The sequence below is a fragment of the Xenopus tropicalis genome, chromosome 1, assembly GCF_000004195.4.
Source record: "Xenopus tropicalis strain Nigerian chromosome 1, UCB_Xtro_10.0, whole genome shotgun sequence".
NCBI classification, from domain to species: domain Eukaryota; kingdom Metazoa; phylum Chordata; class Amphibia; order Anura; family Pipidae; genus Xenopus; species Xenopus tropicalis.
In genome coordinates, this window is record NC_030677.2 from 52707237 (window position 1) to 52725216 (window position 17980).

The following is a 17980-nucleotide window of genomic DNA, read 5'->3' on the forward strand; positions in this document are numbered from 1 at the left end:
CAGCATTTCAAGCCGTATTTTTAGAGTTTAGTTCTCTATTAATAAATAACACACACACACACACACACACACACACACACACACACACACACACACACACACACACATACATACATTGTATGTACATATGTACAAATATAAACATGGTGTAAAATATTACAATATACAATAGCCATAAATATATAACCTGTAATCACCTGCTTAGTGGTGTCATCAGTTACAGTTCAGTGCTCCTTTAAACTTGAACATTATACAATGTAAGTTATAATGTACCTATTTTTACAACTATGAATATTAAAAGTCCCCTTTGTGACTGATATGTTTCTTGTATTTTATAGCAGAGGGCATGTTTTATCTCTGTTCCCTTGAGCAACAGAAAAGCCGATCAATGAGTCAAATATTTAAATCAATCAGGTTTAAGAAATAGAGGAATACAACTAAATCCGGGATACTTAACAGTTTCATTATAATAAGCCCTTTAAGCCAATTCACTGTTCGAGGAATCACAAGGACATTCTCAACATGAAAACGGTAGCAACAGGATAATGACCAAGGTGTTAAAGGAAAAAGTCCAGAAAGACAGTGCACAGACATGTAATAAGCTGTCAGATTCAGGACAAGACATAGAACAGTACAATACCTGAGGCTTAGAGCCTTCCTGTGAGCCAAAATGAAATGAATGCCATAAAGGGGGAAAGGAAAAGATGGAGGTTACTTGTCATGCAATTACACATCCAGAAGAATATGCAAATGAGAAACTATTCCCAATGATGTATTTTGGCAAAAAGCCATGCAGGGGTTGCATAAAAATGGGCACTAAAAACTACCTTAGCAGCCATACAAATATTAGTATGCTATACCCAAAAGAAAAATAAACGAATCTGGTAACAAAAAAGATTAAGCAGTTTCATCAGAAAACATACAGTTTGCTAGAAAATATTCACTATTTATAAGCAACATATCCCTTTATTTTCCCTTAACCAAGCAATATGGTACAATGGTATTGATTATTGTTACTATGGTCTCTCTCCATAATACAATTTACACCCGTGAGCTATAGTTACTGTACCACAAGCACAACAGCAGCCCAAGTAACCACACCATGTTCATTATTATCTATGAAAAATGCCTTTCCAAAGTAATCAGTATGGCAGCTGCCACTCATATTACTGAATACTCTAGAAAAAATTAACCAATGTCACGGCAAGGGAAAATAAAGAGAATGTACACTATAAATTTTATTATTATGAAGTCACATAAAAGCAAACTGTAAGTGCTATTGAACTGGCATGTACAAGTAAACATAGCTAAGGAACTTCCAGTTGATTCTTCATTGTTAGAATGACATGCATAAAACCATGCCTTAAAAACTACCTTTTAACTTATTTTTAGTGATACACACACAAATCCATTTGCTGTATGAGAGGATAGTCTAGAAAGGGCTACAGCCATGCATTTTATCTGTGGAATATACTACAGAAGAAGTTTAAAAGTATAGTGTTAGGAATATATAGTACATCCTTACTTGCTCTGAATCACAGAACAGCTAAAATGTCAATGATGTTGATTATGTCCTTGTGAAGATACACCACTATAATAATTAAATGAACTTTCTATTTTAGCTCATTAATATTTATTTAAAAAGAACATCAAACACACAATAAGAGCTTCATAGCTTGGAGGTTTCTTGGACACATAGTTGGAGTCATGAATTGGACTAAGAACCTTAGCACCTTCTACAGTGTCTTTCACTTGCACATGTTCTTGCTGAAAATGATTTGGAGGATTCAGTAATAATCATTCCCAATTTTGTCTAGCCTATATATGTACACATTTTATGGAAGGGCAGGAAGGGCCAACTAATAAAGCACCTAAATTCTACTGTGTTTTTTTTTATTTGTGAACCATCACAAAACATGTTGTTCCTCAGATGGCATTAGAGAAAGTCACTTTATTGTACCCTGTGCTGAAAAGTAAGATCACTATGAATACACCTATTTCTACCCTTTGTGACTGTCTCCCCATTAAACATATAAAGTTCATTTTAAAATTGTGATGATTTTAGGGAGTCTGTATAAGCAGCATGGACCTCTCAATGTTCAAAAAATGCATAATAAAGGGGTTATATAGTAACAAGTGCAAAGGTTGCCCTGCCTCATTAAACCAGATCAACCAATCAGCCATTAGTTTTACTAGTCTTGTGCAATTATGATAATGAAAGCAAATGACAGACTTGAGTAAGCAGCCAGGACAAGAGAGGATAATCAAGGAATATCATGACCAAAGGCCTCATAATTCCCATTGCTAATTATTGAAATGTGATTTGTGCCTGCTGATACCGCTTAAGTTAGCAGAATATTAACATGCTTGGTATCTGCAGAGAAACGTGTTGCAACAATCATCTTTGATAAATACTCCTTCACTGGCTGACTGATACATATTTCTGCATGCATCATTCAACTGTTTGAAAAGACAGATCTATCTAGAGATCTTCACAAGCTCTCCATGGGTAGAGATATTAACTGTAGAAATGACACTTGATTCATCATCTACAGAGCATGCAGTGTGGAGCTAAAAGGTTTGGTGAATCATGAATCTTTTGGCAACTAGAGACATTTTACTTTTACTCAGCCCAACCTATAGCACATAATTTTCTCATGAAGAGTGATATTTAAGATTAAATTTATGTTATCAACTTTGTGAAAGCTCTAAAATGAAGCAACACTAATTTTAATTCAACATTTTCAAACAAAAATTCCAATGGATTTTATGGTGCTTTATGCAGTAAATGTAGAAAAATTGTACATAGATATCAGTTAAGTATACTAGAGATTATTTCATACTGTATCCCTTGTAATTTAGATGTAAATATGCCTTAAAGTGTAGCATTTTTGTAAGAAGATGTTGCTTACCGTATGATACCCTCTTGGCAAAGGTGGTTTTCCAACAGGATAGGATTCCACTGTATCAATAATGGTTTGCCTCTCGCCTTTCTGATTGATCTTGCGGAACCTCCGGCGAGACTGCCGGTGAGATGCCTGGCGCTGGAAATATTCTTCATTTTCATCCATATAGTCCACCTGAAGAAGCAAAACTCTAACATTTAGGCTCAGGCCCCATTAAGTTCGGATCAGATGACAGAACTATGACAGGGAAAGTTTTAAAGAAGACAATGCCTGAAGAGGTGAACATTTGAAATGTTGAAGGGTAGAAAAATGTCTGAAACTGAATGCTAATGATTTTCACATGTAGGGTGCTGCTCAGGTAGAGTCCTGTAGATGTGAATGTGCAGACGTTACTAGGAAAAAGAAAAGTCTTAGGCCATTGGAAGAACAAAGTGGTCAGATTTGGAGATTATTTTGACATAATATTTGTGATGTATGGTGGGGCCATGTTAATAAGTTACACTGAGGGAATGGGAAGTACAACTAACATATTAGCATAGAATTATTATGCTTTAAGCAATTTGAAAGTAAAATGATTTGAAATATAGGCAATAATGATCTATATCAAGCATACTATACTATATACAGCACATTTTTTCTACCATATTTGAGCTTGTGAAGAAGCACCTGATACTTTCTACCCCTGGACCTCTTTTTATTGACATGATGAAAAACCCCTAAACTCAAACAAGCAGTTTCCATTCATCTCAATTAAAGTAGTATGGGGATGGTGCACTGAGTCTCCAGCAAGTTGAAAATTACAGGATTCAGGATCTAGGCAATAATCTGTCCTGTGTCCCACACAAAAGAGAGATAAGCAACCTTTCCCACAGCAACTCATCTGAGGCTGGAGTATAAAGAGCTGAAGCACCTGAAGCACATGAGCTATAAAAGCATTATTGATAATGACTGGAACCATGAATCATGTTTAATACATGCCCAACAGTCTGAACAATCAGAACAGTCATTGTCAGATGTGCCATGCACTAGTAGATGTAGGCATGGCAAATACATGCATGACCAGTAAATTGACCTATATCCGTAGTACCTGGATATTGATTGAGATTGTTTGCCAGCATATACTTATGGATTTTTATTTTTTTTTTTGGATGATTTTATAGATCTGACGATTCTGAAATTAAAATTTTAGTTTTGGTTTGCTATGTCTTGAGTTTGTTTTCTATGATTAAAATATATAGCTATTTAATTACACAAACATATTTATCATTTTTTTTTTGTCATTGTAATGCTGTCCAAAATCAAGGCCGCTTAATCTTCTTTTTCGTTAACCAGCAAGAATTAAATATCTATAAAGGCATCAGTGGAGTGAGCAACTGTTTGAATAATGGGAATTGTTCTTTTACATGGAGTGGAAAATCGGGCATTGTGAATGTTTTGCCCTCAGGAAGGAAGTAATTCAGAGACTTTATAGCAGGCTTGCAGCATGCAAACATTCCCACACAAGCCTATAGCTATGTTTAACCCTTAACCTAATCAAGGAGTGGAACAGAAATATTAAAAAAAAAAAAAAAAGTATGTCCATAGTGGACTACAGACACTGTAATTAAAGTATCACCTCCTTTGATTTAGTGTACAAGCCGGGCATTAAGTCTTTGGATACCAGCTTAGCATCAACTTACCACAATCATTTCGGAAGGCTCCAATACGATGCATTCACAGCCACGCCTTAAGCTTCCAGCAGAACGTTTGCCAAAGCTGCAGAGAAAACCAGAAACATACAATATTCAATAAACTCAACACAGAATGTTCATATTGGTTTCTGCTCAGTACAGAGTATATGTATTGTTAATAGGCAGAAGTAAAGAATGCAAGGGAAAAAAAAACTCATCATAATTAGGGTTTCTGGTTCACATGCTCCAAGACCACAACCCTTCAAGCATCCTGGCGTGTACACAAATTATTCCCAGAGAAAGTTTTCATGGACAGATGTTTGTCCTTCAAATACATTGATTCTCTGGCAATATTCCAGATTTGGATAGAAAACAAAGAACATAGGTTATTTTTTATAGTATAGTAACAAAATAAAATAAGAACCGCTGGGGTTTGGATCTGTCTTAGCAGATCAACAAAGAACAATCTAATAAGGCCCATATGATGCAATATAAATAATACATTTACGGTAAATAGATGCCTTAGTAAATTTATCATACCTATATACAGTATCTAATTTAAAAATTATATATATTTACACATACACTATAACGTTTGATCCTGCTCAAGAGTCTTTGTTAACTGTACTGAACAAAGCCTTACAGAATCTGCTTTCGAATCTTTGCACATCTTTTTGTCAGGTGCGTGGTTCTGACTATAAAGTATAACTCCCAATATTAATAACACAATTCTCAACCTGATTAATGATGTTTGCAGATATGGGCCTAAAGGCAGAGTTATACTTAGCATTATTTCAACACATGGCTCCGCTAATCAACAAAGTGTGATTAAAAGTACACAATAGCAGAGAACGTTTACTGTAGCCCACCCATTATGCTGGACACTGGACAGTTTCAGATTAGCAGAGAAAGCAGATTACTGCATCACAAAACATATTTAGCATGATAAATTAGGCCAAAGCTGTGCACTGTGTGAAACATATTAAGACAAACAGTAAACCACTTCAAAGTTATTATATATTGCCACCAATGTTGTGTTGATACATCACTGCACAAGCAAACACATGTGCTTAGCCGACTGGTCTTAATTCTGTGGATTTAACACTCCAAAAACAGCAGCCTTAAGGTGGCCAAACACGGGCAGATTTAAGATGCTAATTCGGATCTTTCAGGCTGATTCAGCAGCTTACCTGCCTGTGTATGGGGCCTTCTGATTGGCCTACCTGACTTATATCTGTCCCAGAGTCAGTCAGATATTGATCGGACAGGCTTGATTTTCCTGCCGAATCGAAGAATGCATCAACTCACTGATGTGGTCCTCATATTCCCTTCATTGTAATGTGATTATTTGGCCCTGGAGCATAGCGGGGGAAAGATCCACTCATTTGGCAAACTCACCAAATGAGCAATCTTAGAGTGTATGGTAACCTTTAACATAAAAAAATCACAAATGTAAGCCTTGATTTTAAATGTTGCTACAATTTTCTAATGGAATTGATTTTTATCTGTCATCATGTCAGAGGATCCTCAAGCACAGATTTACTGGGGCCCAACTAACACCCAATTATGTTCTAAATAATGAATTTTCAGCAATTTTATGTAAATATAGGGCAGCACAGTGACTTGATTGTTTGAAACTTGGTTTTAGATTCAGCTCCAGCCTGGGCACCATCTGCATCCATACGTTTTCCTCTGTGTGCTTGCAAGGGTTCCCCTACTCGGGTTTCCTCCAATACTCCAAAGACAAGGAATTGGCTACTGATAAAATTATCAAATACAAAAATAGAAATAGGCCTTGCAAGGAACCACTCAAGCTAGTAAATAATTCTGAATATGTACTGACAAAACATTATTAAACAACCTGACATGTTTTGTACAAGCAGCCATAGGTGAGTCTATGTTGCAAACACTAATATGGTCAGTGTTCATGATATTTTCAAAAACTTTAGTGGCTCAGAACAAAAAAATACATAGCAGTCAAAAAGCCACTAACACTTTGTGTTTAACAGCCACTGAACCTATTACTAAAATTATTTATTATAATAAGGTCACAAGAGCTTTCAAATACAATGGAAAATATATGAAGAGGTTTTAGCTTTCATTTCATCTAAGTTTTTCTTTCAAGACTGAGTTTGACCTTATTCAGTGGACATTTAAATAATTCAATTAAAAAATGCATGGAAAAGTATTCTCTCGCTACTGAGCACAAATAAGCTTAGCAATCTCCTTGACCTGATTCTGACAAAAACTATGAATCTTCCCCTCATCAATACTCCCTTTCAGCTCTTCTGATGCCTGTGCAACCATAGCTCCTCCTGCGCCCAAGATAACTGCTCAGACAATTGTTTAAATATAATGCCTCTATAGAGCTTGCCGTCAGTCAGCACATTTACTTTCTAATTGCTAATGCTGCATTTATTGCCAGAAATGGCAGGACCTTGATAATGGAAACAAAACAAAAGCCCTCTTCTCAATAAAATAGGTGCCAAATGCTTGTTGTCATTATGTGTGCAAGGGAGACAAACTAGTCAGACTGGTCCCCATGCCTAAAAAAAGATAGGTAAACTGGGACCCATTTAAAAGCAATTATTCTAGGATTTATGGTAATTAGGACATAACCATTTTTAGCCACTGTAAAATGCAAAACAATTTAATGGAGCCCCAAAAAGGCTGCTGCCTTAATGAGTCAACTGCTTTGTTCTATAAATAATAGTACACACTGGCCCCTCTGGAGATGCATGTCAGATGCATATATATGCATCTGAACATACATAACATACTTACCATTTATTTAAAGGTAAATGTCCCCTTCCAATTTGCAGGAGAGTCCTACAAACTCGATTAGTTGTTTACCTTGCATCAGCCCACATAATTTTACTGATGAAACTAAAAAAAACAAACAGCCATGCCTCAATTTAATAAAAGTATGGAGCTTACTGATTAGTCAGTGCAGATTTACACATTGGGCAACTAGTAATCTGATTTCTCAGATCGGTGCAGTTTTTAATGCGTGGATTTGACCTGTGGTGGATTTTATGTGTTCTTCTGACCAGCAACTGACTTCACTCTGTTCCATGGGTCTGTATCTAAAATGAATTTATTAGCGCCAACGCGGTCTGCTCTTGCGAGCGAGAAATCTGTGATTACGTAACACTTACCATGGAACACAATCATTTACCATAATCAAGAGTTTAAATGCCTACAACTGGGCAAAGCACCTGCACATTTGAGCCTCATAGGCTCATTTACTATACTGCGGCTATGTGCAAAGTGATAAATATCAAAGCATATTGTTATATTTTTTACCCACAATGCAGCATTTTCGCCCTGAATTCTACCATTTCAGGTTCTCACCATTGCAACTTGCATGCAGTTTACCAATAAGTATACTTAGGCACTTTTTTTTTTCAGTTTGTGCATAAATGCCTTAACATCTTATAGCAGCATTATCAATGGCTGCTTTGCATCTAAAGGGTCTGCACTCGATAGCCTGTGGGCAATTGCACACAATTAAAGGTCCCCATACACGGGCTGATAGTAGCTGCCGATATCGGTCCCCTTGGACCGATTCTGAAATCAACCAGATCTCGATCAGGCAGGTTAAAAAATCTAGTCGGATTGGGGACCGCATCGACTCGTTGGCAGTCCCCGGACATCGCCAAGCGAGCGGATCTGCCAGTGTATGGGGACCTTTATTCAGGATATAGGTATTCAGAGAGCAAGGTGATAGGGATGTGTCAAGACACAATTATCTTTGCACAGTGTATCAGCTCACACAATTTTGACCTATAAATTAGGGATGCACCAAATCCACTATGTTAGGATCCCGAGCCGTGAAACCTTTGGGAAAGATTTGTCCGAATACTAAACCTAATCAGAGTTTTCATATGCAAATTAGGATAAGGAAGAGTTAAAGAAAACTGCGCAACCATGTTTATGTGTCAAAAAGGCACATCATTTTTAACGATACAGATTCGGTTCAGCCAGAGGCATGGATTCGGCCGAATCCTGCTGAAAAGGCAGAATCTTGGCTGATTCCCTAACCAAATCCTGGATTCAGTGCATCTCTACTATAAATAAGCCCTTTGTTGTGCATCTAAATTTAAAGATAGAGCACAGCTATCTTTGGTATAACAAACATATGGTATCTCAGAATGCTGCAGTTTCATAAATACCCCATACTAATTTGATTCTTCACATGACACACATGTATAGTACACACTGGCCTCTCTGGAGATGCATGTCAGATGCATATATATAAAATTAGTTCCATATACCTAGCAATCTCGTCACACTGGCTTAAGCCTGGGCATCTTTAGATTCAAGCAAAAAGCATTCTGAGCATATCTATAGTGTGCAAACTGAATAAGCCTTCCAGTTAATGCTCATAAAGAATTCCAAGTGCTCATGTGTGCGTAAGCGTATGGGGCCAGCCAATGTTTGGCTCCTAGAAAGAATTTTTCAAGAGTGAAATGAGCAACTGTAAGAGCTCCCCACGCAGATATGTAGGGGCCACTCATTACAAAGCATAATACCTGACTGGATTAGTTACACATTTTGTAAAATCATTTGTGGGTATCTAAAATATATTATATCTATTATATACATTGGTGCTTGAAAGTCCTAAAAGTAGATGAAGAAAACCAAGTGAAACAAAAATTATTAAATTTGGTCATGTATTGATTGAAAAAAATGATCCAATAACATATTTGCATGTGGCAAAATTAGTGAATGGTGCTCTCAATATGTGATGCGCAGCAATAACTGCAAACAAACGTTTGTGGTAACTGTTGATCAGTCCTGTACATCAAAACAGCAAACAGCTTCAGCTCTTGGGTGTTGGTGGGTTTCCTCACATGAACCGCTCTCTTTAGGTCTTTTCCACAACATTTCAATTTGATTAAGGCCATTCCATTCTAGCTGTATTCTTCTTTAAGCATTCTTTTGTAGAATGACTTGTGTGTTTAGGATTGTCGTCTTGCGGCTTGAGATTCAGTTCACAGACACATCTTTTCCTTTAGAATTCTCTGGTATAGTTCAGAATTCATTGTTCCATCAATAATTTCAAGCCATCCAGGCCAAGATTCTCCAATGTAAAGCTCCTCATTTAAAGAAGAAGGAAAGTCATTTTGGCATTTTACTCCCAAAAGATTCTCCACATTAGTGCTACCTAGAACACTATATTAATTCTGAAGAAAGCTTTATCATACCTGAGTAAAGAGCCCTGCAATCTTAAACAAAGCTTTCCCTGTTTGTTTAAGATTGCAGTTGCCATTTTACCTTGGTCTTCATAGCTTCCTGCTTGCATCTTAGCCATTATAGCTCAGATTACACATTCCTAAGGGGGGGGGGGGGAGTGAGTTTTATTAATTATTATGGGAGGGGGTAGCAGGAGAGGGGAGAGAGGAGAGAACTGGACAGACTCTGGGCAGTAGAATGAAAGATTTTTCTGAGAGAGGAAGTCAGATACTGTAAGAACTAGTAAAAATAGTGATGCACCAAATACACTATTTTTGGATTCAGCCGAACTCAAGAACATCAACATTCACCAGGCCTTCAGTTGCTTAGAAGTTACCCTGGGTTCCTTTGTAACTTCTTTGACTACTAAAAGCCTTCCAGTTGGAGTTGTCGTTGATAGTGGACCACTTCTGGGTAGGGTAACAATGGCCTTGAATTTCCTCCATTTGAACTCAATCTGCCTGACTGTTGATTGGTGGAGTCCAAACTCTTTAGAAAGTGTCTTGTAAACTTTTTCAGCTTTATAGGTATCAACAACTCTTTCTGAGGGCCTCACACACCTCCTTTGTTGAAGCCATGATACACATCCACAAATGTGCTGTATGTATGATCAGGCTTTGCTGCATTCTTTAAACATAAAAACAGGATCTCTCACTCACACCTGATTGTCATCCCATTGACTGAAAACACCAGACTCTTGATTTCCCCTTTAAATTCTATAATAATCCTAAAGCTAATGCCACACGGGCACATTCTCGCCAAGCCGAAAAACGATTGCCGAGAATATGCCCTGCTATTGTAAATTTAGCCTACCTTGTGCCTTGCACCCGAATGATTGAAATACTCTTGGGTGCAGGCACATGCAGCCAATATCCGCCCAAAAAACGCGAGAATTCATATTTTCGGCGGATATCGGCACATGTGCCTGCACCCGAGCGTATTCCATTCATTCGGGTGCAGGCACAGGTAGGAGCTATCTTCGGCAAGCATTTTTTGGCTTGCCGAAAATATACGCCATACGTGTGGCATTAGCCTAAGGATTCACTTACTTTTGCCACATGCAGATATGTTATTGGATCATTTTTTTCAATAAATAGATAGATTCAATATAGAATGTGATAAATAGATAATTTGATTTTTTTTTAATTATTTGTTTTTTCTCTATAATAACAAAACAGTATCTTGTACTTGATCCCAACTAAGCTACAATTAATCCTTACTGAATACAAAACAATCTTATTGGGTTTATTTAATGTTTAAATGAGTTTATAGTAGAATAAAAAATAAGGATCCTTATCTGGACGACCCCAGGTCCCAAATATTCTGGATAACAGGTCCCATGCCTATGTATGTATGTAAATATAGCTACTGTAACTAATATGGTCAATTCCTGTATCCAAACAAGAGTCTAGAAAATAATTTTTCTAAGAAGAGAAATTGCAGGTTTATACAGGAGGAGAAGAGTTTGTTAATACATCTGGGAAAATAGAATACCATTCATGTCAGTGGGGAAATGGGTGTGCCCATATGGCAGATACATAAACAGCACCACCCTACAAGGTACATGGGGTGAAATGCAATGATTCCCTGCTTAGAGTAAGAACCCACAGAGCGGTTCAGTCGCCTGTGATAGCAGAGATCTATGGCAGGCGACTGAACTGATCCGTGGGTCCTTACGCTTAAGCTGCAAGGAATGAACTCTGAAGCACCCTCCCCACCCACAACTGGATACACCCCACAGCTTACTGGAAAGGACAAAGGGGTAACTATCTGACCTGTCATGAAAGGCCCTTGCTACTTCTGCACCAGAATCTTGCAGCACAACTCAATGCATACATGGGACAATGGATGCAGTTTTTAGTGCAATTTGAAGGGGGGTTTATTGCACAATCATACAACAATATGACTTTACTTAGGCGCCTGTTTTATACCATTCTAAACAGACACATCAGGGCCACATAACATTGCTAAGAGCCCTGGGAATCAATGGGTCTGATTACCTACTATCACATGTCTGCACTCTGCAGACAGCAGCGGAACAATAACTGATATGGAGTCGGATGCCTATCCTCAAGTGAACTCCAATAATTTAAACAGGGTGTAAGGAATGTGTTTGAAATGGATTCTGAATGAGATATTGCATTTGTTCACAGACTGTTGAACAGATCTATACAACAGAATTTAACTCATCTAACACCAGAGAGCCCACCAAAGCAGACAAACAGGATAAATACACAGCTGGCTGTGTATGGGACAATCCCATCAGCCAAGGACCTCATTGGTACATTGACATGGTCCCTGCAATAGGCTTGCCTTATCATCTGATTAATGGTCTGCTTGTTTGGCAAGCATGCCATGTATACCCACTTTTGGGCATAAATAGTATATGCAGTTATACAGAATCTATGACAAGCCTTCCAGTGCCCTTCTAGGTGGTTTTACTGTATAGTCAGGCAAAGTCAGTGGCAAAAAACCATAAAACATTTTTTCGGCGCCGCATATGCCATCCCACCGGCGATTTACATTCAAGCCGGTGGGATGGCATATCAGGGAGATTAGTCACCCGCAACAAGGGAGATTTGTCGTGGGCGACTAATCTCCCCATCTACCACGGCCCTTAATGGTGATTGCCATTAAACTCCATGACAGATGGGGGAAATACACTGGCATAATAGTCATTATAGTCAGTCATTTTTTGGGCAGGGTCCTTTTCACTCCTTGTTTCAGTTATTGGTTATTTTTGTACATAATTTGGTATGTTCAATGTTTACACCTATTTATTGTACAGTGCTGCAGAATATGTTGGCGATTTATAAATACATTTTAAAAAAAAAAATAATAATTTAGCTATCATGGCTTCATGCTATTATGCTATGCAATAAAAAGGAAATGCTGACCGCAATTCCTCCAGAAACTTGCATACAGGTTTGTTTGCTTTGCCCTTGGGCTATGCTCTGAGCAGGCCAGCCTTTTCAGTGAAGTTAGATGAAAGATAAGCCGCTGTCAGGAATGCTGAAAAACTGCTACTCGCAGGTAAAAATCAGCATCTTTTTTGCCAGGAGGGCAGCATCCAATGCAGTGCCCTGCGCTATCACTTGGAATCTTTTAAGTTGACTATGAATAAAGAAGCCGCAAGTCATCAGCCAAGGTCAGCGTATAATATGCAATCAATAGCAGAAGAAGGAAAAGTAAATCTAGGTCTGCTGGGAAACCCTGTAAATGGAAGATTTAGGCGCTAATGCTTTGTAGAAACCAATATAGGAAACAGGGTTTTTATTTTGCTCCCAAAGCTGATATGTAGGAAAGCTAACAAACATATCTAAGCAGGAATTAGACTGATGAAACTGCATGGTGAGGACCGATTGGAAGAAAGGCTGCATATAGCTTAGAGGAAATGACACATACACACACAGTATGTATTTACTATCAATCAGACCTTCAGAGCCTTGGGAGGCACAATGCACTCTTATTTAGAACTGCTAATTTAATGCAGCTTTACCCCTCCTCATTTCTCGCACTCCCCTCCCATACACATTTTCCTTCTAATCTTCCCACTAGAAAGCAAATCCCAAACACACACAGGAAACGAGAAGCAATTCTTCCCATCATTGACACACGACTCAGAGAGCCAGTTGGCTGTCCCACTGAAGGCCCATGAGCAAGCTGTAGCCCTACAGGGCACCGGGACATTTTAGTGGCCCCAAACCTCCCCAGGGGCTGCATTCAATTGTTTGCATGACACATTCCTTTAATAAAAATAGCCTATGTCCATGATTTATATTATCTACTTCCCATTACACTGAAAATATGGACAGCCTTGTAGTATAGGACTACTCAAATACATGAAAGTATTTTACTTAGTTTTACTTTTAAGATGATCATACATCTAAAGTTTGCACATTTGTTTTTCTACACCCTCCCCTGGCTTCATAATTTTTTCAACGGTGGCATAATTTCATGGAGTATGTATGTATGTATGTATGTATGTATGTATGTATGTATGTATATACATATGTATATATAAAAATCAGAAGCCGCACGCTCAGGTCTTATGAAAATAAGAAAAAAATCTTTAATGCCAAAAAGGTGAACTAATGTTTCGGCTGTTACACCAGCCTTTGTCTATACATATATATAATCTCTAGGTATACATGCATTCTCCTGCTGTTCCACTGTTATCTATCGCATTCAACCCTAACCAGAGTAACCAAAGCCCATAGAAATAGGGATTATTATTATTATTATTAACATTTATTTATAAAGCCACAACATATTCCGCAGCGCTGTACAATAAGTGGGTTTCATACATTGGACATACAGAGTAACATATAAAGCAATCAATAACCGATACAAGAGGTAACGAGAGCCCTGCCCAAAAGAGCTTACAATCTATCTAGCACAACAGTGTCTCTGGCCCAGTATGTGTAAGAAAAAAGTGAAAATGGCTGACTCCTGGGATGGTACTCTCATCCACTGACTTGCACTGTAGTTGAAAAACCTCGAGATGGAAGGGGCCCAATACACTAACAGAAAATTAGAAGGACATTACCATCTCTGTTACAGAGACCTAATTCACACCATGTTAAAAGTCAGTGTATTTCTTGTGATTTAGTAAAACAAAGAAAACATCAATCAGTGCACCAAGCTGTTCCCCAAATCATCTAAAAACAGATCAACCAGTTAGAAAGCTAATTAGCCTGTAATCAGTAAGTAAATATCCAGCAGTGACAAATCCTATTCATTTCTCAACTGTGTACTCAAGTCTGCATTAAATGAACACACCCAGCCCTAGCTGGGTATCTCTCAGATCCTTTGCCCAGAGTCCACTGGAGTGTTATGATCTGCCATTTCTATGCCACAAAGTCCCTTCACAGGGACTGGGTACAGTTTATTGCAGTACTGTTGACATACGCTTAAAGCGCATGAATAGGAAAACTACTGTGCTTTATAAACAATGCCCCAATACTCTGCATTAAATTAGTATTGTCATTGTACATTTGTGAGAAAGATAATTATTTTACAGGCTGTGTAAATATTACTGATATTAATTTAGCAAATATTTCCATTCTCTGCACAAAGGAGCACATATCTAAACTACATTTTCCAGCATCCTCCAATAGTGGTAGAACTACAAGTCTGCCAATTAGTGGAATGACAATAAAATACAAAAACATCTATGTTCAGCAAGGTATAAATAAGGCAGAAAACAAGTGGGGATAGAATAAAAACCAGCAGCTACTTATTGCAATCAATCGGGGTAGAATTTATGTATTACTGCCTTGAGTATTTTTGACGTATAAGGTCAAGTATCAGCTGAGGAAATGTATTTGTTGACATATAGGAGAAGAAAATCATTTAGGCAATTTCATTAAGTGAAGTACCAGAAACCCTATTCCACAGGCTACATAAACAGCTGCTTTAATGAAATAGGGGAACGGTGTGGTCCCTGTTGAAGAAAAGATAGCAAACATACAGCCATTCTACACGCCATCAACTCATTGCTAGGAGGTTGCTTAGCTACAAAAAGGGAGCAGAATCCATTTGCTTAACCATTTCAGCTCACAATAAATGATGGTAATAATCATGCCATGTTACTGCTTGAAGCAGCTGCACCTTTAAGAATGAAATACTTTAGAATTTTAAAGCACAGCTGGATTACAGGTGTCTGGAACCCCCTCCAAATCGGAGTGTTAGACTATAACTCTATTGTATGCCTATTTCCAACCCTGCAGGAGCAACAGCAACGCCTATTGTTTGTAAAAGTCTCATCGATTGCCAGGAAAGTTTGTTGGGTAAATGGAACATTGGTACCTTATTAACATACAGAGGAAATTACCATTATAGTGAAAGGCAATGGTAGAATCCACTCTGGGGAAAAGTGACTTATGAAAGTGACTATAAGGTTATCGTATAATTATGGCAGAAACAGAAATACTGCAAAGTGCCAGGGAAATGCAGGGTAAACATTGGTATAATGGCAGCTCTCTGCTAATTTGGGTAATACAGAAAAACTGCTCATAAAGTAATTTTTTTTTTTGGTTCTTTAGACAAACCAATGCCAAAATTAAAGCAAAAATTAACTGCTCCCTTAACTACATTTTTGTGATGGAATAATTTTCCTTCAAAGAGGCAGCAGTCGCTCCTATGTGTGAATCATTGGCTGCCTCCTCTGTACAGGGGCTGGAAGATACTGCTTGAGCTGGCAAGCACCCATTTCCAGCATGCTCCATTCTGACTAGCAGAAGGCTTTAACAGAGCCTCTAATTAGAATCCAACGTGACTGGCAAGCCACTGGCACAGGATCATCACGGCTTTCCTGCAAACATTCATATAGAATCTTCAATGGGACTGGCTCCCTACATACGTGGCAGAGGTATTTACAGCCTTGAGCTATTCTGCTTTAAAAAAGAGAAAATCTGCGCTAAAATCGATAACTAGTTCTATAGTTGTTTTTATTCCCAAGAATGACTATAAATGTAGTAGTAGTTTCCACAGTTTAACGAGTGAAGTGCATTAACCTACTGGATTTGTGGTATGTGACCAAGGAAAGGAAGTTTTAAAAATTATATTTACTTGTTTATCAAACTTCTCCAAGGTACAATTAACAGCAACAGTTTTAGAAAACAAGAATGTGAACATACATATATTAAAAAAAAAATCACAAGTTTAAGTAAGTTTAAGTCATATCCCACTTTTTATATACCGGTAATATCTAGAAGAAGCTCCCAGAATCAGGCTGTCCTATGTTCTGCAGGAGCCCTGTTACATAATGAGATGAAGTGTGTAACTGTGCAATGTTGAACAGCTATCGGCTATAAAACCCAAACAAGAAGACTCTTTTTATCACAATAGAAAAATACTAACCTTGAAATATGACAGAAATCTTATCTTCCATTTCTTGTACTATAATGAAAGACCAAAGTATATTCCCAGGGTATTCCGGCAATCCCAAATGGTTCAATAACAAAATAAAGCCAAAAAGGTCTTTCTGTTTTGGAGTGTTTCTGTTTTTAACCCAAAATGAAAGGTATAGTGTGAACTGGATCCCAGTGCAAGGCTCTCAATGTGCATGCCAGCGTGCTGCCAAAGAGGAAGTATCCAGGAACACGCGAATGCTCAGGGCTTGTTCCCTAGGCATCTATTCTGCAGTGTTAAATGGATAATACAACCTCCCTTGTTTCCCCAAACTGCATACAGATATTCCCACGGTGAGTAGGGTCCGGCTCCCAGCAGCTGGCCTGGAGCTAGCACTCGCTCTGAGACTTTCTGGCTTGTCCCGTGTTCCCATGAACAAGGAGAGTGGTGTAGCACAGAAGCTGAAACTTCTGGATCTGCTGTCACTAATACTCCCTTGTTTAGGGCCTCCTATTTCACATTCCTCTTTTGCACGTCAGCTCACTCTGGAATGTCACTCCTCAGCCCTGGAATGTAAACTTGTTCATCATCAGCAGCCTAGTGTTAAAAGGATCTCTGTGCTCCCCGCCCCCACACCGAGAGCTTTCACATCACGGGAATAATGGGAAAAGCGACTTTAACACTGTGCTCAATGGCGAAACAATAAAATCTGCTGCTCCAGACACCTGTGGCAGGGAAGGTGTTGCTGAGAGTGTTACATTGCAGCTAAAGTGTCAAATGTAATTACACTGCCCCACACAGCAAACCCTGCATAATGATCTGGAGACGTTGGAATACAGTTATAATACATGTGTCAGCCAAAGCTATTTGTTGGACTTAGTCAGAGCTCTAGCAAGCTTTGTGGTTTTGCCCCTCAGACGGGAAGTACATCAACAGACCACTCATGCTGTAACCTATCTTTAAATAATACATTTTAGTATTAAAGGTCCCAGAAAAAAAATTGTCCGATGCAAAAAAAAAAAAACAAAATTGCTGCGAAGAAAAATGGATTTGGATTTTCTGCATAAATTTTATTGCATGTGGTTCTCAGTAATATCATGACTGTAGCCTCAATGATAGGTAAGGATGGCTGGGGTCTGACAAACAGGTTAATGTGTGGAAGCATCTGCTGGTATTTCCAGAGGACAAAATGGCGCAAATTATGGGATTTCCCATGTCTATTACATTTAGAAACATTGTGGGGAAAAGGCATACCTAGGATATGACATTAGCCACAGGCCATGACCTAATGGCATCTGCTCCTTTTTATTC

At 38.3% G+C, this 17980-nt stretch overlaps 1 protein-coding gene across 8 annotated transcripts in view; it reads right to left on the reverse strand.

Annotated features, from left to right (window-relative positions):
- Positions 1–17980, reverse strand: part of rapgef2 (Rap guanine nucleotide exchange factor 2) — a 168975-nt gene that overhangs the window by 60276 nt on the left and 90719 nt on the right. For 5 of the 8 annotated variants that reach the window (XM_012956489.3, XM_012956506.2, XM_012956508.2 and 2 more), the window contains exons 5-7: positions 4586–4661; positions 2913–3080; positions 641–658 (exon numbers count right to left, since the gene is read on the reverse strand). In XM_012956489.3, the coding sequence (XP_012811943.1) occupies positions 641–658; positions 2913–3080; positions 4586–4661 (262 nt within the window). 8 annotated transcript variants of the gene reach the window in all.